We start from the raw sequence: 27,665 nt of genomic DNA on the forward strand, positions 1-27,665 counted from the left end.
TGCTTTTTGCATCATGCCATTCGAACCAATGTTATTTGACAGTTTTGCATTCTGTGTCATGCCATTCGCAGCAAGCTCATTTGACAGCTTTGCATTCTGTGTCATGCCATTCGAAGCAATGTTATTTGACAGATTTGCATTTTGTGTTATGGCATTTGAAGCAAGCTTCTTTGACAGCTTTGCATTCTGTGTCATGCCGTTTGAAGCAAGCTCATTTGACAGCTTTGCTTTTTGTGTCATGCCATTTGAAGCAAGCTCATTTGACAGCTTTGCATTTTGTGTCATGCCATTTGAAGCAAGCTGATTTGGCAGATTTGCATTTTGTGTCATGCCATTTGAAGCAAGCTCATTAGACAGCTTTTCATTCTGTGTCATGCCATTTGAAGCAAGCTCAGTCATTTGACAGCTTTGCATTCTGCGTCATCTCATATAAAGCAAGATCATTTGACATCTTTGCATTTTGCGTCATGCCATATGAAGCAAGGTTATTTGACAGTTTTGCATTCTGCATCATGCCATTTGAAGCAAGGTCATTTGTCAGATTTGCATTCTGTGTGATGACATTTGGACAAGGTCATTTAACAACTTTGCATTCTGTGTCTTGCAATTTGAAGCAATGTAATTTGACAGCTTTGCATTCTGTGTCATGCCATTTAAAGCAATGTAATTTGACAGCTTTGCATTCTGCGTCATGCCATTTTAAGCAAGCTCATTTAACAGCTTAGCATTCTGTGCCACGCTATTTGAAGCAAGATCATTTAACAGCTTTCCATTCTGTGTCATGCCATTTAAAGCAAGCTCATTTGACGCTTTGCATTTTGCGTCATGCCATTTGACGCAAGCTCTTTTGACAGCTTTTCGTTTTGTGTCATGCCATTTGAAGCAAGCTCATTTGACAGCTTTGCATTTTGTGTTATGCCATTCGAAGCAAGCTTACTTGATAGCTTTGCATTTTGTGTCATGCCATTTGAAGCAAGCTCAATCATCTGACAGCTTTGCATTACGCGTCATCTCATTTGAGCAAGCACATTTGACAGATTTGCATTTTGTGCCATCCCTTTGAAGCAAGCTCATTAGGCAGCTTTTCATTCTGTGTCATGCAATTTGAAGCAAGCTCAGTCATTTGACAGCTTTGCATTCCGCGTCATCTTATTTGAAGCAAGATCATTTGACACCTTTGCCTTTTGCGTCATGCCATATGAACCACATTTATTTCACAGCTTTGCATTCTGCATCATGCCATTTGAAGCAGGCTCATTTGACAGATTTGCATTTTGTGTCATGCAATTTGAAGCAAGCTCAGTCATTTGACAGCTTTGCATTTCGCGTCATCTTATTTGAAGCAAGATCATTTGACACCTTTGCATTTTGGGTCATGCCATATGAACCAAGTTTATTTCACGGCTTTGCATTCAGCATCATGACATTTGAAGCAGGCTCATTTGACAGATTTGCATTTTGTGTCATGCAATTTGAAGCAAGCTCATTAGACAGCTTTTCATTCTGCGTCATGCCATTTGAAGCAAGCTCAGTCATTTGACAGCTTTGCATTCCGCGTCATCTTATTTGAAGCAAGATCATTTGACACCTTTGCATTTTGCGTCATGCCATATGGAGCAAGGTTATTTCACAGCTTTGCATTCTGCATCATGCCATTTGAAGCAGGGTCATTTGACAGCTTTGCTTTTTGCATCATGCCATTCGAAGCAATCTCATTTGACAGCTTTGCATTCTGTGTCATGTCATTTGAAGCAAGCTCAGTCATTTGACAGCTTTGCATTCTGCGTCATCTTATTTGAAGCAAAATCATTTGACACCTTTGCATTTTGCGCCATGCCATATGAAGCAAGGTTATTTCACAGCATTGCATTCTTCATCATGCCATTTGAATAAAGGTCATTTGACAGTTTTGCATTCTGTGTGATGACATTTAAACTAGGTCATTTAACAGGTTTGCATTCTGAGTCATGCCATTTGAAGAAAGCTCATTTGACAGCGGTGTATTGTGCGTCATGCCATTTGAAGCAAGGTAATATGACAGCTTTACTTTTTGCATCATGCCATTCGAAGCAAGCTCATTTGACAGTTTGTATTCTGTGTCATGCCATTTGAAGCAAGCTCATTTGACAGCTTGCATTTTGTGTATTGCCATTTGAAGCAAGGTCATTTGACAGCTTTGCTTTTTGCATCATGCCATTCGAACCAATGTTATTTGACAGCTTTGCATTCTGTGTCATGCCATTCGCAGCAAGCTCATTTGACAGCTTTGTATTCTGTGTCATGCCATTCGCAGCAAGCTCATTTGACAGCTTTGCATTCTGTGTCATGCCATTCGAAGCAATGTTATTTGACAGATTTGCATTTTGTGTTATGGCATTTGAAGCAAGCTTCTTTGACAGCTTTGCATTCTGTGTCATGCCGTTTGAAGCAAGCTCGTTTGACAGCTTTGCTTTTTGTGTCTTGCCATTTGAAGCAAGCTCATTTGACAGCTTTGCATTTTGTGTCATGCCATTTGAAGCAAGCTGATTTGGCAGATTTGCATTTTGTGTCATGCCATTTGAAGCAAGCTCATTTGACAGCTTTGCATTCTGTGTCATGTCATTTGAAGCAAGCTCAGTCATTTGACAGCTTTGCATTCTGCGTCATCTTATTTGAAGCAAGATCATTTGACACCTTTGCATTTTGCGCCATGCCATATGAAGCAAGGTTATTTCACAGCTTTGCATTCTGCATCATGCCATTTGAAGCAAGGTCATTTGACAGTTTTGCATTCTGTGTGATGACATTTAAACAAGGTCATTTAACAGGTTTGCATTCTGTGTCATGCCATTTGAAGCAATGTAATTTGACAGCTTTGTATTCTGCGTCATGCCATTTTAAGCAAGGTCATTTGACAGCTTTGCATTCTGCTCCACGCTATTTGAAGCAAGGTAATTTAACAGCTTTCCATTCTGTGTCATGCCATTTAAAGCAAGCTCATTTGACGCTTTGCATTTTGCGTCATGCCATTTGAAGCAAGCTCATTTGACAGCTTTGCATTTTGTGTTATGCCATTCGAAGCAAGCTTACTTGACAGCTTTGCATTTTGTGTCATGCCATTTGAAGCAAGCTCAATCATCTGACAGCTTTGCATTATGCGTCATCCCATTAGAAGCAAGCTCATTAGACAGCTTTTCATTCTGTGTCATGCCATTTGAAGCAAGCTCAGTCATTTGACATCTTTGCATTCTGTGTCATCTCATTTGAAGCAAGATCATTTGAGAGCTTTGCATTCTGTGTCATGCCATTTAAAGCAAGCTCATTTGACAGCGGTGTATTCTGCGTCATGCCATTTGAAGCAAGGTCATTTGACAGCTTTGCATTCTGCGTCATGTCATTTGAAGCAAGTTCATTTGACAGCTTTGCTTTTTGCATCATGTCATTCGAAGCAATGTTATTTGACAGCTTTGCATTCTGCGTCATGTCATTTGAAGCAAGTTCATTTGACAGCTTTGCATGTTGTGTTATGCCATTCGAAGCAAGCTCATTTGACAGCTTTGCATTCTGTGTCATGCCATTTGAAGCAAACTCATTTGACAGCTTTGCATTCTGCGTCATGTCATTTGAAGCAAGTTCATTTGACAGCTTTGCTTTTTGCATCATGTCATTCGAAGCAATGTTATTTGACAGCTTTGCATGTTGTGTTATGCCATTCGAAACAAGCTCATTTGACAGCTTTGCATTCTGTGTCATGCCATTTGAAGCAAGCTCATTTGACAGCTTTGCATTCTGCGTCATGTCATTTGAAGCAAGTTCATTTGACAGCTTTGCTTTTTGCATCATGTCATTCGAAGCAATGTTATTTGACAGCTTTGCATTCTGTGTCATGTCATTTGAAGCAAGCTCATTTGACAGCTTGCATTTTGTGTAATGCCATTTGACGCAAGGTCATTTGACAGCTTTGCTTTTTGCATCATGCCATTCGAACCAATGTTATTTGACAGCTGCGCATTCTGTGTCATGCCATTCACAGCAAGCTCATTTGACAGCTTTGCATTCTGTGTCATGCCATTCGAAGCAATGTTATTTGACAGATTTGCATTTTGTGTTATGGCATTTGAAGCAAGCTTCTTTGACAGCTTTGCATCTGTGTCATGCTGTTTGAAGCAAGCTCATTTGACAGCTTTGCTTTTTGTGTCATGCCATTTGAAGCAAGCTCATTTGACAGCTTTGCATTTTGTGTCATGCCATTTGAAGCAAGCTCATTTGACATCTTTGCTTTTTGTGTAATGCCATTTGAAGCAAGCTCATTTCACAGCTTGCATTTTGTGTTATGCCGTTTGAAGCAAGCTCATTTGACAGCTTTGCTTTTTGTGTCATGCCATTTGAAGCAAGCTCTTTTGACAGCATTGCATTTTGTGTTATGCCATTTGAAGCAAGCTCAAAAGACAGCTTTGGATTCTGCGTCAAGCCATTTGAAGCAAGACCATTTGACAGCTTTTCATTTTGTGTCATGCCATTTGAAGCAAGCTCATTTTACAGCTTGCATTCTGTGTCATACCATTTGAAGCAAGATCATTTGACAGCTTTGCTTTTTGCATCATGCCATTCGAACCAAAGTTATTTGACAGCTTTGCATTCTGTGTCATGCCATTCGCAGCAAGCTCATTTGATAGCTTTGCATTCTGTTTCATGCCATTCGAAGCAATGTTATTTGACAGCTTTGCATTTTGTGTTATGGCATTTGAAGCAAGCTCCTTTGACATCTTGCATTTTGTGTTATGCCGTTTGAAGCAAGCTCATTTGACAGCTTTGCTTTTTGTGTCATGCCATTTGAAGCAAGCTCATTTGACATCTTTGCTTTTTGTGTCATGCCATTTGAAGCAAGCTCATTTGACAGCTTTGCATTTTGTGTCATGCCATTTGAAGCAAGCTCATTTGACATCTTTGCTTTTTGCATCATGCCATTTGAACCAAAGTTATTTGACAGCTTTGCATTCTGTGTCATGCCATTCGCAGCAAGCTCATTTGATAGCTTTGCATTTTGTTTCATGCCATTCGAAGCAATGTTATTTGACAGCTTTGCATGTTGTGTTATGGCATTTGAAGCAAGCTCCTTTGACAGCTTTGCATTCTGCGTCATGTCATTTGAAGCAAGTTCATTTGACAGCTTTGCTTTTTGCATCATGTCATTCGCCATCAAGCTCATTTGACATCTTTGCTTTTTGTGTCATGCCATTTGAAGCAAGCTCATTTGACAGCTTTGCATTTTGTGTCATGCCATTTGAAGCAAGCTCAAAAGACAGCTTTGGATTCTGCGCAAGTCTTTTTGAAGCAAGACCATTTGACAGCTTTGCATTCTGTGTCATGCCATTCGCAGCAAGCTCATTCGACAGCTTTGCATTCTGTTTCATGCCATTCGAAGCAATGTTATTTGACAGCTTTTCATTTTGTGTTATGGCATTTGAAGCAAGCTCCTTTGACAGCTTGCATTTTGTGTCATGCCGTTTGAAGCAAGCTCATTTGACAGCTTTGCTTTTTGTGTCATGCCATTTGAAGCAAGCTCATTTGACAGCCTTGCATTTTGTGTCATGCCATTTGAAGCAAGCTCATTTGACATCTTTGCTTTTTGTGTCATGCCATTTGAAGCAAGCTCATTTGACAGCTTTGCTTTTTGTGTCATGCCATTTGAAGCAAGCTCTTTTGACAGCATTGCATTTTGTGTTATGCCATTTGAAGCAAGCTCAAAAGACAGCTTTGGATTCTGCGTCAAGCCATTTGAAGCAAGACCATTTGACAGCTTTTCATTTTGTGTCATGCCATTTGAAGCAAGCTCATTTTACAGCTTGCATTCTGTGTCATACCATTTGAAGCAAGATCATTTGACAGCTTTGCTTTTTGCATCATGCCATTCGAACCAAAGTTATTTGACAGCTTTGCATTCTGTGTCATGCCATTCGCAGCAAGCTCATTTGATAGCTTTGCATTCTGTTTCATGCCATTCGAAGCAATGTTATTTGACAGCTTTGCATTTTGTGTTATGGCATTTGAAGCAAGCTCCTTTGACAGCTTGCATTTTGTGTTATGCCGTTTGAAGCAAGCTCATTTGACAGCTTTGCTTTTTGTGTCATGCCATTTGAAGCAAGCTCATTTGACATCTTTGCTTTTTGTGTCATGCCATTTGAAGCAAGCTCATTTGACAGCTTTGCATTTTGTGTCATGCCATTTGAAGCAAGCTCATTTGACATTTTTGCTTTTTGCATCATGCCATTCGAACCAAAGTTATTTGACAGCTTTGCATTCTGTGTCATGCCATTCGCAGCAAGCTCATTTGATAGCTTTGCATTTTGTTTCATGCCATTCGAAGCAATGTTATTTGACAGCTTTGCATGTTGTGTTATGGCATTTGAAGCAAGCTCCTTTGACAGCTTGCATTTTGTGTCATGCCGTTTGAAGCAAGCTCATTTGACAGCTTTGCATTCTGCGTCATGTCATTTGAAGCAAGTTCATTTGACAGCTTTGCTTTTTGCATCATGTCATTCGACATCAAGCTCATTTGACATCTTTGCTTTTTGTGTCATGCCATTTGAAGCAAGCTCATTTGACAGCTTTGCATTTTGTGTCATGCCATTTGAAGCAAGCTCAAAAGACAGCTTTGGATTCTGCGCAAGTCTTTTTGAAGCAAGACCATTTGACAGCTTTGCATTCTGTGTCATGCCATTCGCAGCAAGCTCATTCGACAGCTTTGCATTCTGCGCCATGCCATATGAAGCAAGGTTATTTCACAGCATTGCATTCTTCATCATGCCATTTGAATAAAGGTCATTTGACAGTTTTGCATTCTGTGTGATGACATTTAAACTAGGTCATTTAACAGGTTTGCATTCTGTGTCATGCCATTTGAAGCAAGCTCATTTGACAGCGGTGTATTCTGCGTCATGCCATTTGAAGCAAGGTCATTTGACAGCTTTACTTTTTGCATCATGCCATTCGAAGCAAGCTCATTTGACAGCATTGCATTCTGTGTCATGCCATTTGAAGCAAGCTCATTTGACAGTTTGTATTCTGTGTCATGCCATTTGAAGCAAGCTCATTTGACAGCTTGCATTTTGTGTAATGCCATTTGAAGCAAGGTCATTTGACAGCTTTGCTTTTTGCATCATGCCATTCGAACCAATGTTATTTGACAGTTTTGCATTCTGTGTCATGCCATTCGCAGCAAGCTCATTTGACAGCTTTGCATTCTGTGTCATGCCATTCGAAGCAATGTTATTTGACAGATTTGCATTTTGTGTTATGGCATTTGAAGCAAGCTTCTTTGACAGCTTTGCATTCTGTGTCATGCCGTTTGAAGCAAGCTCATTTGACAGCTTTGCTTTTTGTGTCATGCCATTTGAAGCAAGCTCATTTGACAGCTTTGCATTTTGTGTCATGCCATTTGAAGCAAGCTGATTTGGCAGATTTGCATTTTGTGTCATGCCATTTGAAGCAAGCTCATTAGACAGCTTTTCATTCTGTGTCATGCCATTTGAAGCAAGCTCAGTCATTTGACAGCTTTGCATTCTGCGTCATCTCATATAAAGCAAGATCATTTGACATCTTTGCATTTTGCGTCATGCCATATGAAGCAAGGTTATTTGACAGTTTTGCATTCTGCATCATGCCATTTGAAGCAAGGTCATTTGTCAGATTTGCATTCTGTGTGATGACATTTGGACAAGGTCATTTAACAACTTTGCATTCTGTGTCTTGCAATTTGAAGCAATGTAATTTGACAGCTTTGCATTCTGTGTCATGCCATTTAAAGCAATGTAATTTGACAGCTTTGCATTCTGCGTCATGCCATTTTAAGCAAGCTCATTTAACAGCTTAGCATTCTGTGCCACGCTATTTGAAGCAAGATCATTTAACAGCTTTCCATTCTGTGTCATGCCATTTAAAGCAAGCTCATTTGACGCTTTGCATTTTGCGTCATGCCATTTGACGCAAGCTCTTTTGACAGCTTTTCGTTTTGTGTCATGCCATTTGAAGCAAGCTCATTTGACAGCTTTGCATTTTGTGTTATGCCATTCGAAGCAAGCTTACTTGATAGCTTTGCATTTTGTGTCATGCCATTTGAAGCAAGCTCAATCATCTGACAGCTTTGCATTACGCGTCATCTCATTTGAGCAAGCACATTTGACAGATTTGCATTTTGTGCCATCCCTTTGAAGCAAGCTCATTAGGCAGCTTTTCATTCTGTGTCATGCAATTTGAAGCAAGCTCAGTCATTTGACAGCTTTGCATTCCGCGTCATCTTATTTGAAGCAAGATCATTTGACACCTTTGCCTTTTGCGTCATGCCATATGAACCACATTTATTTCACAGCTTTGCATTCTGCATCATGCCATTTGAAGCAGGCTCATTTGACAGATTTGCATTTTGTGTCATGCAATTTGAAGCAAGCTCAGTCATTTGACAGCTTTGCATTTCGCGTCATCTTATTTGAAGCAAGATCATTTGACACCTTTGCATTTTGGGTCATGCCATATGAACCAAGTTTATTTCACGGCTTTGCATTCAGCATCATGACATTTGAAGCAGGCTCATTTGACAGATTTGCATTTTGTGTCATGCAATTTGAAGCAAGCTCATTAGACAGCTTTTCATTCTGCGTCATGCCATTTGAAGCAAGCTCAGTCATTTGACAGCTTTGCATTCCGCGTCATCTTATTTGAAGCAAGATCATTTGACACCTTTGCATTTTGCGTCATGCCATATGGAGCAAGGTTATTTCACAGCTTTGCATTCTGCATCATGCCATTTGAAGCAGGGTCATTTGACAGCTTTGCTTTTTGCATCATGCCATTCGAAGCAATCTCATTTGACAGCTTTGCATTCTGTGTCATGTCATTTGAAGCAAGCTCAGTCATTTGACAGCTTTGCATTCTGCGTCATCTTATTTGAAGCAAAATCATTTGACACCTTTGCATTTTGCGCCATGCCATATGAAGCAAGGTTATTTCACAGCATTGCATTCTTCATCATGCCATTTGAATAAAGGTCATTTGACAGTTTTGCATTCTGTGTGATGACATTTAAACTAGGTCATTTAACAGGTTTGCATTCTGAGTCATGCCATTTGAAGAAAGCTCATTTGACAGCGGTGTATTGTGCGTCATGCCATTTGAAGCAAGGTAATATGACAGCTTTACTTTTTGCATCATGCCATTCGAAGCAAGCTCATTTGACAGTTTGTATTCTGTGTCATGCCATTTGAAGCAAGCTCATTTGACAGCTTGCATTTTGTGTATTGCCATTTGAAGCAAGGTCATTTGACAGCTTTGCTTTTTGCATCATGCCATTCGAACCAATGTTATTTGACAGCTTTGCATTCTGTGTCATGCCATTCGCAGCAAGCTCATTTGACAGCTTTGTATTCTGTGTCATGCCATTCGCAGCAAGCTCATTTGACAGCTTTGCATTCTGTGTCATGCCATTCGAAGCAATGTTATTTGACAGATTTGCATTTTGTGTTATGGCATTTGAAGCAGCTTCTTTGACAGCTTTGCATTCTGTGTCATGCCGTTTGAAGCAAGCTCGTTTGACAGCTTTGCTTTTTGTGTCTTGCCATTTGAAGCAAGCTCATTTGACAGCTTTGCATTTTGTGTCATGCCATTTGAAGCAAGCTGATTTGGCAGATTTGCATTTTGTGTCATGCCATTTGAAGCAAGCTCATTTGACAGCTTTGCATTCTGTGTCATGTCATTTGAAGCAAGCTCAGTCATTTGACAGCTTTGCATTCTGCGTCATCTTATTTGAAGCAAGATCATTTGACACCTTTGCATTTTGCGCCATGCCATATGAAGCAAGGTTATTTCACAGCTTTGCATTCTGCATCATGCCATTTGAAGCAAGGTCATTTGACAGTTTTGCATTCTGTGTGATGACATTTAAACAAGGTCATTTAACAGGTTTGCATTCTGTGTCATGCCATTTGAAGCAATGTAATTTGACAGCTTTGTATTCTGCGTCATGCCATTTTAAGCAAGGTCATTTGACAGCTTTGCATTCTGCTCCACGCTATTTGAAGCAAGGTAATTTAACAGCTTTCCATTCTGTGTCATGCCATTTAAAGCAAGCTCATTTGACGCTTTGCATTTTGCGTCATGCCATTTGAAGCAAGCTCATTGACAGCTTGCATTTGTGTTATGCCATTCGAAGCAAGCTTACTTGACAGCTTTGCATTTGTGTCATGCCATTTGAAGCAAGCTCAATCATCTGACAGCTTTGCATTATGCGTCATTCCCATTAGAAGCAAGCTCATTAGACAGCTTTTCATTCTGTGTCATGCCATTTGAAGCAAGCTCAGTCATTGACATCTTGCATTCTGTGTCATCTCATTTGAAGCAAGATCATTTGAGAGCTTTTGCATTCTGTGTCATGCCATTTAAAGCAAGCTCATTGACAGCGGTGTATTCTGCGTCATGCCATTTGAAGCAAGGTCATTTGACAGCTTTGCATTCTGCGGTCATGTCATTTGAAGCAAGTTCATTTGACAGCTTTGCTTTTTGCATCATGTCATTCGAAGCAATGTTATTTGACAGCTTGCATTCTGCGTCATGTCATTTGAAGCAAGTTCATTTGACAGCTTTGCATGTTGTGTTATGCATTCGAAGCAAGCTCATTTGACAGCTTTGCATTCTGTGTCATGCCATTTGAAGCAAACTCATTTGACAGCTTTGCATTCTGCGTCATGTCATTTGAAGCAAGTTCATTTGACAGCTTTGCTTTTGCATCATGTCATTCGAAGCAATGTTATTTGACAGCTTTGCATGTTGTGTTATGCCATTCGAAACAAGCTCATTTGACAGCTTTGCATTCTGTGTCATGCCATTTGAAGCAAGCTCATTTGACAGCTTTGCATTCTGCGTCATGTCATTTGAAGCAAGTTCATTTGACAGCTTTGCTTTTTGCATCATGTCATTCGAAGCAATGTTATTTGACAGCTTTGCATTCTGTGTCATGTCATTTGAAGCAAGCTCATTTGACAGCTTGCATTTTGTGTAATGCCATTTGACGCAAGGTCATTTGACAGCTTTGCTTTTTGCTCATGCCATTCGAACCAATGTTATTTGACAGCTGCGCATTCTGTGTCATGCCATTCACAGCAAGCTCATTTGACAGCTTTGCATTCTGTGTCATGCCATTCGAAGCAATGTTATTTGACAGATTTGCATTTTGTGTTATGGCATTTGAAGCAAGCTTCTTTGACAGCTTGCATCTGTGTCATGCTGTTTGAAGCAAGCTCATTTGACAGCTTTGTCTTTTGTGTCATGCCCATTTGAAGCAAGCTCATTTGACAGCTTTGCATTTTGTGTCTGCCATTTGAAGCAAGCTCATTTGACATCTTTGCTTTTTGTGTAATGCCATTTGAAGCAAGCTCATTTCACAGCTTGCATTTTGTGTTATGCCGTTTGAAGCAAGCTCATTTGACAGCTTTGCTTTTTGTGTCATGCCATTTGAAGCAAGCTCTTTTGACAGCATTGCATTTTGTGTTATGCCATTTGAAGCAAGCTCAAAAGACAGCTTTGGATTCTGCGTCAAGCCATTTGAAGCAAGACCATTTGACAGCTTTTCATTTTGTGTCATGCCATTTGAAGCAAGCTCATTTTACAGCTTGCATTCTGTGTCATACCATTTGAAGCAAGATCATTTGACAGCCTTTGCTTTTTGCATCATGCCATTCGAACCAAAGTTATTTGACAGCTTTGCATTCTGTGTCATGCCATTCGCAGCAAGCTCATTTGATAGCTTTGCATTCTGTTTCATGCCATTCGAAGCAATGTTATTTGACAGCTTTGCATTTTGTGTTATGGCATTGAAGCAAGCTCCTTTGACATCTTGCATTTTGTGTTATGCCGTTTGAAGCAAGCTCATTTGACAGCTTTGCTTTTTGTGTCATGCCATTTGAAGCAAGCTCATTTGACATCTTTGCTTTTTGTGTCATGCCATTTGAAGCAAGCTCATTTGACAGCTTTGCATTTTGTGTCATGCCATTTGAAGCAAGCTCATTTGACATCTTTGCTTTTTGCATCATGCCATTTGAACCAAAGTTATTTGACAGCTTTGCATTCTGTGTCATGCCATTCGCAGCAAGCTCATTTGATAGCTTTGCATTTTGTTTCATGCCATTCGAAGCAATGTTATTTGACAGCTTTGCATGTTGTGTTATGGCATTTGAAGCAAGCTCCTTTGACAGCTTTGCATTCTGCGTCATGTCATTTGAAGCAAGTTCATTTGACAGCTTTGCTTTTTGCATCATGTCATTCGCCATCAAGCTCATTTGACATCTTTGCTTTTTGTGTCATGCCATTTGAAGCAAGCTCATTTGACAGCTTTGCATTTTGTGTCATGCCATTTGAAGCAAGCTCAAAAGACAGCTTTGGATTCTGCGCAAGTCTTTTTGAAGCAAGACCATTTGACAGCTTTGCATTCTGTGTCATGCCATTCGCAGCAAGCTCATTCGACAGCTTTGCATTCTGTTTCATGCCATTCGAAGCAATGTTATTTGACAGCTTTTCATTTTGTGTTATGGCATTTGAAGCAAGCTCCTTTGACAGCTTGCATTTTGTGTCATGCCGTTTGAAGCAAGCTCATTTGACAGCTTTGCTTTTTGTGTCATGCCATTTGAAGCAAGCTCATTTGACAGCCTTGCATTTTGTGTCATGCCATTTGAAGCAAGCTCATTTGACATCTTTGCTTTTTGTGTCATGCCATTTGAAGCAAGCTCATTTGACAGCTTTGCTTTTTGTGTCATGCCATTTGAAGCAAGCTCTTTTGACAGCATTGCATTTTGTGTTATGCCATTTGAAGCAAGCTCAAAAGACAGCTTTGGATTCTGCGTCAAGCCATTTGAAGCAAGACCATTTGACAGCTTTTCATTTTGTGTCATGCCATTTGAAGCAAGCTCATTTTACAGCTTGCATTCTGTGTCATACCATTTGAAGCAAGATCATTTGACAGCTTTGCTTTTTGCATCATGCCATTCGAACCAAAGTTATTTGACAGCTTTGCATTCTGTGTCATGCCATTCGCAGCAAGCTCATTTGATAGCTTTGCATTCTGTTTCATGCCATTCGAAGCAATGTTATTTGACAGCTTTGCATTTTGTGTTATGGCATTTGAAGCAAGCTCCTTTGACAGCTTGCATTTTGTGTTATGCCGTTTGAAGCAAGCTCATTTGACAGCTTTGCTTTTTGTGTCATGCCATTTGAAGCAAGCTCATTTGACATCTTTGCTTTTTGTGTCATGCCATTTGAAGCAAGCTCATTTGACAGCTTTGCATTTTGTGTCATGCCATTTGAAGCAAGCTCATTTGACATTTTTGCTTTTTGCATCATGCCATTCGAACCAAAGTTATTTGACAGCTTTGCATTCTGTGTCATGCCATTCGCAGCAAGCTCATTTGATAGCTTTGCATTTTGTTTCATGCCATTCGAAGCAATGTTATTTGACAGCTTTGCATGTTGTGTTATGGCATTTGAAGCAAGCTCCTTTGACAGCTTGCATTTTGTGTCATGCCGTTTGAAGCAAGCTCATTTGACAGCTTTGCATTCTGCGTCATGTCATTTGAAGCAAGTTCATTTGACAGCTTTGCTTTTTGCATCATGTCATTCGACATCAAGCTCATTTGACATCTTTGCTTTTTGTGTCATGCCATTTGAAGCAAGCTCATTTGACAGCTTTGCATTTTGTGTCATGCCATTTGAAGCAAGCTCAAAAGACAGCTTTGGATTCTGCGCAAGTCTTTTTGAAGCAAGACCATTTGACAGCTTTGCATTCTGTGTCATGCCATTCGCAGCAAGCTCATTCGACAGCTTTGCATTCTGTTTCATGCCATTCGAAGCAATGTTATTTGACAGCTTTTCATTTTGTGTTATGGCATTTGAAGCAAGCTCCTTTGACAGCTTGCATTTTGTGTCATGCCGTTTGAAGCAAGCTCATTTGACAGCTTTGCTTTTTGTGTCATGCCATTTGAAGCAAGCTCATTTGACAGCCTTGCATTTTGTGTCATGCCATTTGAAGCAAGCTCATTTGACATCTTTGCTTTTGGTGTCATGCCATTTGAAGCAAGCTCATTTGACAGCTTTGCATTTTGTGTCATGCCATTTGAAGCAAGCTCAAAAGACAGCTTTGGATTCTGCGCAAGTCTATTTGAAGCAAGACCATTTGACAGCTTTGCATTCTGTGTCATGCCATTTGAAGCAAGCTAATTTGACAGCTGTGCATCCTGCGTCCTCTCATTTGAGGCAAGGTTATTTGAGGCGTTTGCGTTATTTGTCATGGCATTTGAAGGGTCCTCATTCGTCGAATGCACAAATTGAAAAATATATTGAGTGCTTTGGAAAATGACGTTGAAAGAAAATTCGTCATTTGCAGGGCGATCGTCCCCGAATATTTTTCAATAGTGGTGAAGACACTTTTCAACTACAAAAAGAGCATGATTTAGGTCTAATATCAGGAACATTTCAACCATCATGTGTGAATCAACATGTGTGGTGTTAACTCTTGTATAACAGCCAGGCCTGTTTCGTGCGCTCGATTTTATTTTGGTTTTAATGTACATGAACAATTTTATATTTTTGGGGTAAAACACTGAATTACAGCAATAAGGTCTTTAGATTTAAAAATAATAGAAGTCATTTAATATTAATTTCAATGTAAAGGGTATTATTAAATTAGAAAACACTGTTCTGTTTATATTTGGCTACTGTAATATCTTAACGGTTGGTGCTCATTAAACTGTTGAATTGTTTTCATTATGTATTTTATTTTTCCAATCTTTTATAAATAATTATATGACGTTCTCTGTATCTGTGTTGTGTATATTCAGGGAAACTTGAATAATTCGTAGCTCAAATTTTAACTCAATTATATTATCACAAATTTCCATGGTGTTAGTGACAAAGTCCTCAAAATGTATAGTATGTTCATAGTATATATCATAAGTTTGAACTTTCTGAACAAGTGTTTTTCAAACAAATGATCGCAATTGTCAGCGGGTGATTAGAGGGATCACAGGCTTGTAATGGCTTGGTAGAGAGGTCCATGGATGAATTGGATGACATGGATTCGTTTAGTACGCGACTTCGCTCACCGTAAACAAGTCTTCATTGTTGCAGTAACGCAATGGTCATACAATCTGCTAGCAAATACTTAATATTTGAGATGGTTCTGGTATACCTCGGTCTCAAATTGATAACAAAAGAAACACTTTTTTATTCGCCCAACTTTCGAGAGTAAAAAGAAACCCCTGAACGGTCACGAGCGTAAGTGCTGACGTCAGGAAACCAAGGGAAATAGAACAAGTAACAAGATAGTAATCGACCAATCATAATGCTAGAATCGTTACTAGTTAGCGGCCTATTGTGGCTTGGTGCGCCATGACACTTAAGGCGGGAACCAGCCAAGTACGCGACGAACTGTTAGTGTGGACTATGGGATAACTTACCGTGGACGTTACGCATCTTTCTTATTACTTTTCAGCCATTAACCACCCAGGACGTGGACCGGGATATGCCACTCCATTGGCGGCGTTCAAGTCAGGCGTCAGGGAGGAGATTGCCTATGTGGCGTGTATCTATCGCACGACTAAAACAGAGAAACCTGATTTTATAGCAACCGTTGACATTGACCCCAGGTCAAGCAATTACTGTCAGGTATGTAGAACAATCGAGCGCCCTCTATGGGTGTTTAACTCAATTCGTGTCTCCACTCGAAAGATGTTCATTGTGCGACCCCGAAACATATTTGACGACTATGTGGTCGCACGACCACATTTGGCGGTAGCTGTCACGTTTTATTAACATTCGACATGTACACGCTTAGTAAGTTTCAATGACGTCTGACTGACAGTAAGATTTAGAAAAAAAAACTGTATCCAAATAAACAAATAACAATACATATTATTGAAAATCAGAAGTAGATCTACCACGTAAGTAGTTCTGTGTAAGAAAAACGCCATTTTTATGCTGTTTTAGTGCATGTTGCATGTCACACACAAACTTGAAATCCCCGTCATCGTTTAATCATGTGATTAAATAAGATAAAATACCAGGAATGTTTCCCAATTCGTTTGATAACACCGGGACCACCCTTGTATCACGCGACTAACATCATTTACCCACAATTTATCAGGTCATCCACCGTTTACACATGCCATATGTGGGTGATGAGCTGCATCGTACTGGATGGAATGCATGTAGTAGTTGCTATGACAACTGCTGTAGAAAAAGAAACCGTTTGGTGGCGCCATGTCTGTGTTCCAGTCGAATCTACTTGATTGACACGGAAACTAAACCAAGGCGCCCATCCATCGCAAAGGTAAGGTCACATGTCTAATGTCATTGTATTTTATTATTATACACCAAGAGGTTTAAAAATGTTTTTCATCATTCTAGTTGAGATCGAATAATAATTATCCCCATCAAACCAAATTCTAGAAATGTCACCTGCCCTTTCGCTGCAAATCGACAACAAATACATATCTGTTAATTTATGAAGCTCGGCCGGAAAATAGACTTGATTTTTTGCAACACTCGAGCATGTACCTGAACGATTGGCGTTTAATGGGTACTGTACAGTTGCATAAACAAACAATTTGACTACTAATCCTTCTGCTAGCGCTCGTCATTTTTTGTTGTTTTTTGTTACACATTTTCTCCAGGTGATTGAAGCAGAGGACTTGTTATCGAAGACAGGTCTGAGCAATCCCCATACAACTCATTGCCTTGGTAATGGTGACATTATGATAACTGGTCTTGGAGACGGGCAAGGCGGTGGAAAAGGTGATACGTATTTTTAGATCAATTAAATATGTTGAATAATCAACGTTATTTATTAATAATCAAGGAGTATAAATTGAATGTACAAGCAAATACGTGTTTGTTACGTGCGTGCATCACATTTGCTATAGTACTGTGCGCGTGTTGTTTGATTGATTGTTATATAGGAATGGTTATTTATTTTAGGTGGCTTTATTCTTCTTCATGGCGAAGAAAAAAACAATGATTTGAAAGGTAACTGGGAAGCCAGCGGGGAATCGACACCCTTTGGATTAGATTTCTGGTATCAACCTCACCATAACGTACTAATTAGCACTGGTTGGGGAGCCCCAAGGGCCTGGCTTAATGGATTTGACCCCCAAGACATAAAGAAAGGTAAGGCTTCAATCATGATGACATTGTGTATTAACGCAATTGAGTGGCTCACAAAGACGTCACGTCACGTTCACTCTACCTGTTTAGCCTTAATACTGAGATTGTCCTAGCTAATAACAATAACAAACGGTGGTTGCAATGGGGTTGAGAATAAAACGATACCACAGCCTTATATATATATATATATATATATATATATATATATATATATATATATATATATATATATATATATATATATATATATATATATATATATATATATATATATACTCAATTCCCGCGCGTGCGCAGGTGACCACCCTCCCGCTTTAAACGAGTTTTTAACAAACCTACTACTTTTTTTTATTTTATTTAAGGCGAATACGGCCAATCATTGCATGTATGGGATTGGACCACACATAAACGAATACAAGATATTGACCTTGGGCCGGAAGGCATAATGCCATTGGAAATTCGATTCCTGCATGACCCGACCGCCGCCGAGGGTTTCGTCGGCGCCGCCTTCTCCAGTAACGTGATACGATTTTACAAAACTAATGTGAGTAACAAGAATTATCATTATCAAACATTTTCCATAGTTTAGTTGTAACGCGTTACAGAGAGTAAACATGTGATCGGTCAACGGCAGCAACACAATGTGGTTTTGAAATTCGTGAAAAAAAGGTTATAATATATACCCTAAACAGGCAAGTTGTTGATCATAAATGATTGTGTAACATCGAGTGAAGCACTGTAACAGTGACAGAAATTTGATTAATGCTCACATTTAATTTATTTCAGGATGGTAAATTTGCTACTGAAAAAGTGATCGACGTTCCTGACAAGAAAGTGGAGGGCTGGTTATTACCGGAAATGCCAGGTATTTACAAACACATTTCGACATACTAGTAGTGAACGAAAAGAAAGATCGAACAATCATCACCTGTTAGCAGCAGCGGTGTATACGCTGCTCCAAATATTAAAAAAATTCTTCTCGTGAGAGGGCACTCCCGTTTTGAATGGACATTAATGTGGTCTATATTAGTCTCAAGTTAAAACTTTAGAAATGGTTATTTTCTCTGAGATAGCACCTCCCTCAATATGCCGGTCCTATAAGTTGCGCCCTCATGCAACAAAGAGTATTCAGTGACTTAAATCTTTGTGTCCGTCTTGTTTTGTTTGTGATCCGTGGTTATCCGCCAATAAAAATAGTTTCCAGGAATTTGTGATATTTTAAAAGAAATATGGCAACATAATTATCTATAGAGGGCGCATGTACGTTTGTAGTGGCAGTATAGTATATTCACCCTGTAGAAATAATGGCCTATACTTAACTACTGTTGAATACTTTATTTTAGCTGGAAGTAATTTTTGCTGAAAAGACTTTTTTGTTTTTTTGTATGGAATTTATTTTCACTGACTTTTGACAACTTGAATGTGAAACATAAGACTAGGTAGATTCGCTGGATTTTATTTACATTGAATCATTCCATTAGCGAAAATAGCGAAAATAAATTCCAAGCGAAAATAAAGTATTTTACAGTATTAGTTTATTTTTCTAGGTTTAGTAACCGACATAGTGCTTTCATTGGATGACAAATATCTCTACTTTGTCAACTGGTTACATGGAGATGTACGCCAGTATGACATCACAGACACAAGAAATCCGCGATTGGTTGGACAGGTACGACTAAGATTTTGTTGGTATACATCATGTTGTTAAAGTTTGTCCACAGTCAAAATGATTCAGTTTTACTTTTAAAGTTCCCGCTGTGGGCAATAATTTTGTTTTTAAATGAATGTTTGTGCCAGGCGACAGTTCCTGGCATTGAAAGTCACTATTGTATCTCCTATCTCACTATTGTATGTGCAATTGCAATTGCTAGTGCTGACACATAGCGCATTTTTGCCCCAGAAGTCATATTCATGGTTGGGACTACATGACAGGGCTGTGTGGCCATCTCTCTATCAAATGGCAATTTTAATGCGCTATCCTGGGGTCAACACAAGCACCTGCGGACCTTAACCAAGGTTTCCCAAAGTCGCATTCTTGAGTGAATAAATCTCGGCCAGTGGAATTGGCCTTCCCATTGAGTCTGTGGTACACTCACCCAGTGTAGGGGTGGACCATTTTGATGTTCAGCCTAAGGTAGGATTTGAACTTGGGTCACGAGTCTGACAACCACCAGGCTACCAGTGACCGGTGTGGGCAATAATTGAATACACATATATGTTTCGGTTTTCAGATTTTCCTTGGTGGTAGTGTAACAACAGACAGTGGTGTGAAAATAGTTGAAGACAAGGAAATGACATCACAGCCAGATCCACTGTACATGAATGGTAAACGCATTGCAGGGGGTCCACAGAAGATACAACTCAGCTTGGATGGTAAAAGACTGTACGTCACCACGTCACTATACAGCGCATGGGACAAACAATTCTACCCTGACATGATCGAGTAAGCATTCATGCATCTTTAAAATTGTGAAAATAGGGACATGTTAGGAAGCATGGCACACTTCATGTGCGTCACATCCGGTCGGTTTGTGTGCATATACATCACGTACTACATTCCACATCCTGTCCGTTTATCAGTTAAAGTCAGAAGGTCGTCACCTACGCACACACGCTGGAATTGAGTCCCAAGCGACGATAACAATACACGCTAAAAACGTAAAGACTCATGGGTAGACGCTTGTTTGTAAACAATGACACGCTATGGCCATCAACGCATGCGCAGGTGACGACTTCCCCCACTTTAAAGGAAACATCAATCCAAACAACATAATGACCCCTGAAGAAAAAGCTCCACAAATGTACAGTAGGAGAATGCAATTTACAGTTTTTTTTTATATCACTTTTAGTTCTCTAGATATTCAACTTTATATCAGTATTATGTACTCGGCCATCTTGATTATGGCTAAAGTATGACATATCCACTGTTGTCAGAAATTGAGAAAATGATTTCATCTATAATTTCAAAAGTTTAACTTCAAATTGGCTGAAAGTTTAGAGATTGGTAGCATACATGTTACATGTACTGGTGCCCTCCATGTTTATAAAATAGTTGTCATGAAAACAGAACTGAAAATATCTAATTTTATGTGTTTCGACCAAATTATCAAATTTCCTTATATTATATTGTATACAATTTATCAATGTGAGTAGGTTATATAAGTGATATATTACATGTTGCCCACAAAAAAGGGTACACAAAAGTGTCATTTTATATTTCACGACTAAAATATCGAGTTTTATTTTTTTTAACGTTTTTAGCAATATCTTCACTTTATGTGTATCTGTAATATTCCAATTTGCACTACTATAATTATATACATGAGTAATATGCACAACGAACATTCGCATCAGTATTACTCGTGTTGTTGGTGAAATAATTTTCTCAATTTTTGACAACAGATTCTATGATGTCATACTTTACCTAAAATCCTTTGTTTGAGAATCAAGATGGCTGACTACATAATAATGATATAAAGTTGAATATCTAGAGAATTAAAAGTGATATAAAAAAAACTGTAAATTGCATTCTCCTACATTTTGTGGACCTTTCTCTTTAGGTGTCATTATGTTGCTTAGACTGATGTTTCCTTTAATCATTATAGCAGGACAGCATACTCCATTTTCATCACATAATTTCCGTATATAAGTACATTACAATAATGGTAGTACACACCTTACATATCTTGTCAAGTGCATTGTAGGATAGTACGTTGTATGAAAAACCATCGATAAACAATATGGATATTTTTTGGTTTTATTTTAGGCAAGGCAGTGTTATGCTTCAGGTCGATGTCGATATAAAAACTGGTGGACTGACACTTAACAAGGACTTCCTGGTGGACTTCGGCAACGAACCCGACGGACCGGCCCTGGCTCATGAAATCCGATATCCGGGTGGAGACTGCACTTCTGATATTTGGTGTACTCACACAGCAGATATGTAGATACCGGAAATATTAGAAGTCATAGGATTCACGAGATTTGGTTAACACCTAACACCATTTTTTTTTGCTGCAGCTTATTGTAATCTAGTTATAACATATTAAAATCAGTTTAGTCTTTTTTATTACAATAACAATGCATGCCAGGGGGAACTTGGCGCCAGGTTTATAGCCACTCAGAGCAAGATTCGTAGGCACTCAGAGCCAAAACAAATTTGTTATTTTATATTTCAACCTTGGCCTTACACTATTACAATTCCAGATTCAGTTAGTGAGAGAGATCCAAACTGTAATATCTCTAAGAATTTTGTTCCGTTTGAGTATTGTACTATCCACCTAAGATAGTCTAGATGTTTGTTATATTTTCGTCTTAAAGTGTAAAAAATATCATTGTCGTTCTAAACCAAACATACTGATATGTTTAGTTATGTGCATCCATGTAAATTATGCAAATGTGTAGTTTTCGGTGATGTGAACATATTTCTCACTTTGCAGAGCTCCGAAAACTTAACAGAGGAATAAAAACATGTAGCTTTAAGCCTGCATTATAAATGGGTATTAACGTTCATATGCAAATCATTAATTCAATAAATAACAAAACAGATAAATGGTCATTGTCATATTGTACATGGAATATTTGATTTTTCTAATGTTTTGCTGTCTCAGATGCGGCAGGACCTGGAGATGCCTACACCCAGTACTTCCACGGACGTGGCCCCCCATTACAAAACATTGTACACACGAAGTAGAGTTGAATAAATATTGACTGAGGTGCAGTAGTCAATTCAGGAGAAAAAAAAATGAATATTTACTGAAATTGTTTCAACTTTGATTTGAACATTGAAAATCGGCGCATTTAAACGTTTCTGAGTACAAATCGCAAAACCTTTGCTTTTTCATCTTAAAAGTATCTGTGATGTGGTTTTTACTTTATTTTAAAGTTTTGGAAAACAGAGTTGTCGTATGTAAATGACGTAAATTAAACGCTGTTCTCTCATTTTCACCCAGTTCCAACAATTTGAAATTTTGATATGATAGTTATAATATTTTTTTTGAAAACGTTGACAGACATATGGTTCCATTCAGAATTTGTTTCCACAAGCTTGATATTTCTAGATTACACATTCGTGTAATAGCAAGCACAATTGTATAGCTTATGTAAATGTAAATTCCATTGAAATGACGTCAGAGGAACATCATACTTATATTTTGTCCTGCAAATTCGAAATATAATAGGAGTAATTATAACAAAATGTATTTTATTTACACTTTGAAGTATTATGGTAATTATGATGTCATTTCTAAATTCATCCAACCAACCATATATTGGCTTGTGTGGCTTTGCAAAAACCATTGGGAACATGGAGCGATTTGTCAAAATATTTGAAAATGAAAAATAAATAATAAAATTTGCTCGTTTGCTCATAGACCTTAGAAAACAGGGACATGCAACTTCTGTCTGAGACAAAGGAAAATCCAGTTTCCTGTGTGCAACGTGGGTTATAATCTCCTGTATAGATAATCCCATTAATACATATACCTATACATCTAAAACAGTTTTAGTTGTTACCTTTCTACTCTTTTTTATATGTTTATGCTGTGCCAATATTCACATTTGTTAGTGTATAACGGGTGCACTATGCTATATCTGTTCTAAATATGAACAGATATACTTGTTATAATGACACAGATTTTGAAATTAATTGAAAAATCATTGTAGAAAAAAACACTAGATATACAATGATCGTTCATCATTTTGGCTTACTCCACAAATTTATTGGACCTAACTACTGCCAAAATGACGGTTACTGGTCACATTAAACATTTAGTCTTTCATGTTACTGTTTTACCTTCAAATTCACTTGTACTACACAAATGGGGTAAATACCGGGAGATAGTCTTTGTATAAAGAGGTGGCTGACACAGGTTTGATTGTATATTAAAAATGATAAACGTCTACGCAACCATAGTTTCGCTTTGTTGAAGACCCATGAGACATATTGCATGGAAACATTCCTAAGAACAAACGTGCTCCAGGCTGGGACGTCGGCAAAATACAACTCCATCTGGGTCTATGACTTAAACATAGATCCAGCAAGACATGCTTTTCTAAAAGAGCACAAAGCTTCGGGGTTCAGCCATGTTAAATTCAGAAACATTGAATATACCATGCTTTAGAATAAATATTTTGCATGACCGATCTTATTATAGAGGGTGTTGCGTCGAGTTCGTCGTCGAGGGCGCTGAAACCAAAGACTCAAAGAGGTTGCAGAGTACATTCGTTTTTTATCGTACGTTGCTTTGTAAATAGGTGTTTCTATCAACCATGTAAACAACTATTATAAGTATTCTTCAATTTGATTACGCATCTAACAGTTTCACCTGCTTTACCACGTCTCAATTGATAACATGTGTTAATAATGACGAAGATTTACATTTCTGCAACGTCCTTTAAAATAGCTTTCAGAGCAGTATGGGACATTAAATTAGTGTTGAATCCCATATTTACTGGGTAAGACAATCTTTCTTTTGATAGTCACATAGATTTTCAAGATGGCCACCACTTATTTAACCTATTTGTAAAATAACTTAAATAACTCGTGTGCGGGTTTTTACTAACATAAAATGTCATACCATTGGCTAAGACCGTTTAAGCAAGTTTGCTGCAAAGAATACCCTATATACATAGTGTACTGCGTGTATAAGCATTTCGTTCAATTTAACAGAATTTCAAATTCATTATGTAATTAGAATAATGACGTTATTTATCAAGTTCTACGCGTTGAACATACTATTACGAGTGTGAAGACAGCGTACGACTCGATTCGCGTACAATTCACGTACGTTTGATACTTCAACTGGAATACAAAACAATGTACCTATATTTTACGCAAATGTTGATATATAGCAATTTCAGCTAATTTAACAATATTTTTGTGCGGTAAAATCGGAATCAATTGACTATTTTCTGTGGAAATCAAGGTCATAAATACTTTATAAAATAGTGCGCATGTCAGTTCCTTGACGCATCTGGGAATGCACGGGAGGTCAAAGGGCAATGATCATAAATATAAAATATCATCAACGTCCTTGTTTCAAAGATTTTATTTGTTTTTAAATTGTATGGTGATAATTTGAGACTTCATATTTTTATTACATGATTCATGTTCTTTTAAACATATTTATGTGTTTCTCGTGTGTTTCTATGGCTATTTTATACGTCATTTCCGATATGAGCGAGACTGTGGGACGATTTATAACTGTGATTTTCTCCAAAAAATAGGTTGATCGCTATTTTGCTTACACAAAATATGCTATATATCAACATTTGCGTGAATTATAGGTATTTCAATGGGAGTATCAATCGTACGTGATTCGAACGCGAATCGAACGACAATCGTATGTGAATCGAAATCGAATCGTATAAATTTAATGTTACAGGCTGTCGCAGTACTACTCATAAATTGCATTTACTGGAGAGTTTTTATTAGCGAGATCAATTATAAAACAAGAAATTTCGGAAATTAGTGAGCAAATTGAAGTTAATCTGTCATTTATGGTAAATGTAGCCATAGTAGAGTACCTGTGATGATGACATCATATTAGCACTGTAAAAACGACATAAAAAAGATTAATCATTAGTTGAGATATGACTGTTTAAATGATGTATGGTACGTTGTGAAAAGTATCTAACCATGGAAAGCTGTACGGGACCCTGCTTCGTCAATTTAAATTGCATGCTACAACATTTTAAATTGACGCCGTAGGGTCCCTTACGACTTTCCATACGATACAGTCAAATCTACAACTAGCTCTACAGTACAACCCAGCCCTTCATCTGATCATCACAGGAGTACAGTTACGGAAACTCGAGATTGCTAAATTATATGGAGACCCCCTGAAATGGTGTGAAATTGATGACAATTTCAACTATACTATGTACTCTAATCCTAATATCACTGATGTACTGAAATTCGCATACTTAAATGCCGCTTTGGATGGTGAAGCCAGCACTCAAATACAAGGCATTGCTTCAAATAGCATGACACAGAATGCAAAGCTGTCAATTAATTTTGCTTCAAATGGCATGACACAGAATGCAAAGCTAGCGCTGTTAAATAACATTGATCCAAATGGCATGACAGTGAATGCAAAGCTATCAAACGACATTGCTTCAAATAGCATGACGCAGAAAGCAATGCTGTCAAATGACATTGTTTCAAATTGCAGGACACAGAATACAAAGCTGTCTAATGAACTTGTCTCAAATGGCATAACGCAGAATGCAAAGCTGTCAACTGAGCTTGTTTCAAATTGCATGACGCAGAATGCAAAGCTGTTAAATTACCTTGGTTCAAATGACATGACACAGAATGCAAGACTGTCAATTTTAGCTCGTTTCAAATTGCATGAAGCAGAATGCAATGCGGTCTAATGAACTTGTCTCAAATGGCATAACGCAGAATGCAAAGCTGTCAAATTACATTGCTTCAAATAGCATGACGCAGAATGCAATGCTGTCAAATGTCATTGCTTCAAATTGCAGGACACAGAATGCCAAGCTGTCTGATGAACTTTTCTCAAATGGCATGACGCAGAATGCAAAGCTGTTAAATTAGGTTGCATCAAATAGCATGACGCAGAATACAAAGCTGTCATATTTTTTTTTATTTTTTTAACTGGAAAAACAAATGACCAGTATGAAAAATAAAATCCATTAACAATTTCGCCGAAGCTTTACTTATATTTTACCTATATCTGCAGAATAAATCAAGAAAACTACACAAACTGACTCCATTTATGAATAATTAATGGGTGGACCGAACGCACGGCACAAGTGTACGCGACTGTAGATTTCTCACGTAACAAATGAAGCAATCATGGTAGTTTTTAAGTTTATGAACATTTGTTTTTCATTCTTACAAAAACGTGCAAAAATGACCTAACACCAATGGAGCGATGACTATTACAGTTTTTGCACAAGCGAAGTTTGAATGGAGGTCGAAAGATAGAAACTGTAGATAATGATTAAGTTATTACGTGTAATAAAGTTTATTATTTTGTATTATCCTTTTATTGTTTCATTCACTCTTCCAGTGTGGACCGGGAAAAGGAATTTATCAGTTTTCAAACAATGAAAGTGGTACCTGTATCATGCCATTTGAAGCAATGTATTTGACAGCTTTGTATTCTGCGTCATGCTATTTGATACAACTTCATTTAACAGCTTTGCTTTATGTGTCATGCCATTTGAAACAAGCTCGTTTGACAGCTTTGCATTCTGCGTTATGCCATTTGAGACAAGTTCATTAGACAGCTTTGCATTCTGTGTCCTGCTATTTGAAACAATGTCATTTGACAGCATTGCATTCTGCGTCATGCAATTTGAAGCAAGCTAAAATTGACAGCTTTACATTATGCGTTATGCCATTTGAGACAAGTTCATTAGACAGCTTTGCATTCTGTGTCCTATTTGAAACAATGTCATTTGACAGCATTGCATTCTGCGTCATGCAATTTGAAGCAAGCTAAAATTGACAGCTTTACATTATGCGTTATGCCATTTGAAACAAGTTCATTAGACAGCTTGGCATTCAGTGTCTTTCAATTTGAAGCAATGTAATTTCACAGCTTTGCAGTCTGCGTCATGCCAATTGAAGCAATGTCATAAGAAGCTTTGCATTCTGCATAATGACATTTGAACCCAGATCATTTGACAGTTTTGCATTCTGTGGCATGACATTTTAAGCAACCTTATTTCACAGTTTTGACTTCTGCGTTCTGCCATTTCAAGCAATGTCATACGAAAGCTTTGCATTCTACATCATGGCATTTGAACCAAGATCATTTGACAGCTTTGAATTCTGCGTCATGCCTGTTGACGCAATATCATTTGGCAGCTTTGCATTCTGCGCCATGTCATTTGAATAAGATCGTTGGACAGCTTTTCATTTTGCGTCATTTCGTTTGAAACAAGCTCATTTGACAGCGTTGCATTCTGTGCCATGGCAGTTGAAGCAATGACATTTGACAGCTTTGCATTCTGCATAATGCCATTCGAACCCAGATCATTTAATAGCTTTGTATCATGTGTCATGCAATTTAAACCAAGCTCATTTGACAGCTTTCCATTCTGTGTCAAGTCATTTGAACCAAACTCATTTGGCAGCTTTGCATTGGACAGCTTTTCATTTTGCGTCATGTCGTTTGAAACAAGCTTATTTCACAGCGTTGCATTCTGTGCCATGGCAGTTGAAGCAATGACATTTGACAGCTTTGCATTCTGCGTCATGCCATTTGAAACAAGCTCATTTAACAGTTTTTCATTCTGCATCCTGCCATTTGATGCAACCTCGTTTGACAGCTTTGCATTCTGTATTCTGTTATTTGAACCAAGATCATTTGACAGCTTTGCATTCTGCATCATGCCATTTGAAACAAGCTCATTTAACAGTTTTTCATTCTACATCCTGCCATTTGATGCAACCTCGTTTGACAGCTTTGCATTCTGTATTCTGTCATTTGAACCAAGATCATTTGACA

At 38.3% G+C, this 27,665-nt stretch overlaps 1 protein-coding gene across 1 annotated transcript in view; it reads left to right on the forward strand.

Moving 5' to 3' along the window:
• Positions 1-21,736, forward strand: part of LOC146740874 (methanethiol oxidase-like) — a 32,965-nt gene extending 11,229 nt beyond the window's left edge. The window contains exons 2-11 of the mRNA XM_085501866.1: positions 3,200-3,476; positions 15,509-15,681; positions 16,160-16,345; positions 16,689-16,809; positions 16,993-17,181; positions 17,541-17,722; positions 17,965-18,043; positions 18,726-18,847; positions 19,410-19,621; positions 20,945-21,736. Of these exons, the coding sequence (XP_085357992.1) occupies positions 3,200-3,476; positions 15,509-15,681; positions 16,160-16,345; positions 16,689-16,809; positions 16,993-17,181; positions 17,541-17,722; positions 17,965-18,043; positions 18,726-18,847; positions 19,410-19,621; positions 20,945-21,125 (1,722 nt within the window). The 3' untranslated portion in view covers positions 21,126-21,736. The remainder of the gene's footprint in view (positions 1-3,199; positions 3,477-15,508; positions 15,682-16,159; positions 16,346-16,688; positions 16,810-16,992; positions 17,182-17,540; positions 17,723-17,964; positions 18,044-18,725; positions 18,848-19,409; positions 19,622-20,944) is intronic.
• Positions 21,737-27,665: the final 5,929 nt, after the last annotated feature.

Source organism: Saccoglossus kowalevskii, chromosome 7, assembly GCF_978046115.1.
Source record: "Saccoglossus kowalevskii chromosome 7, keSacKowa6.1, whole genome shotgun sequence".
NCBI lineage: Eukaryota > Metazoa > Hemichordata > Enteropneusta > Harrimaniidae > Saccoglossus > Saccoglossus kowalevskii.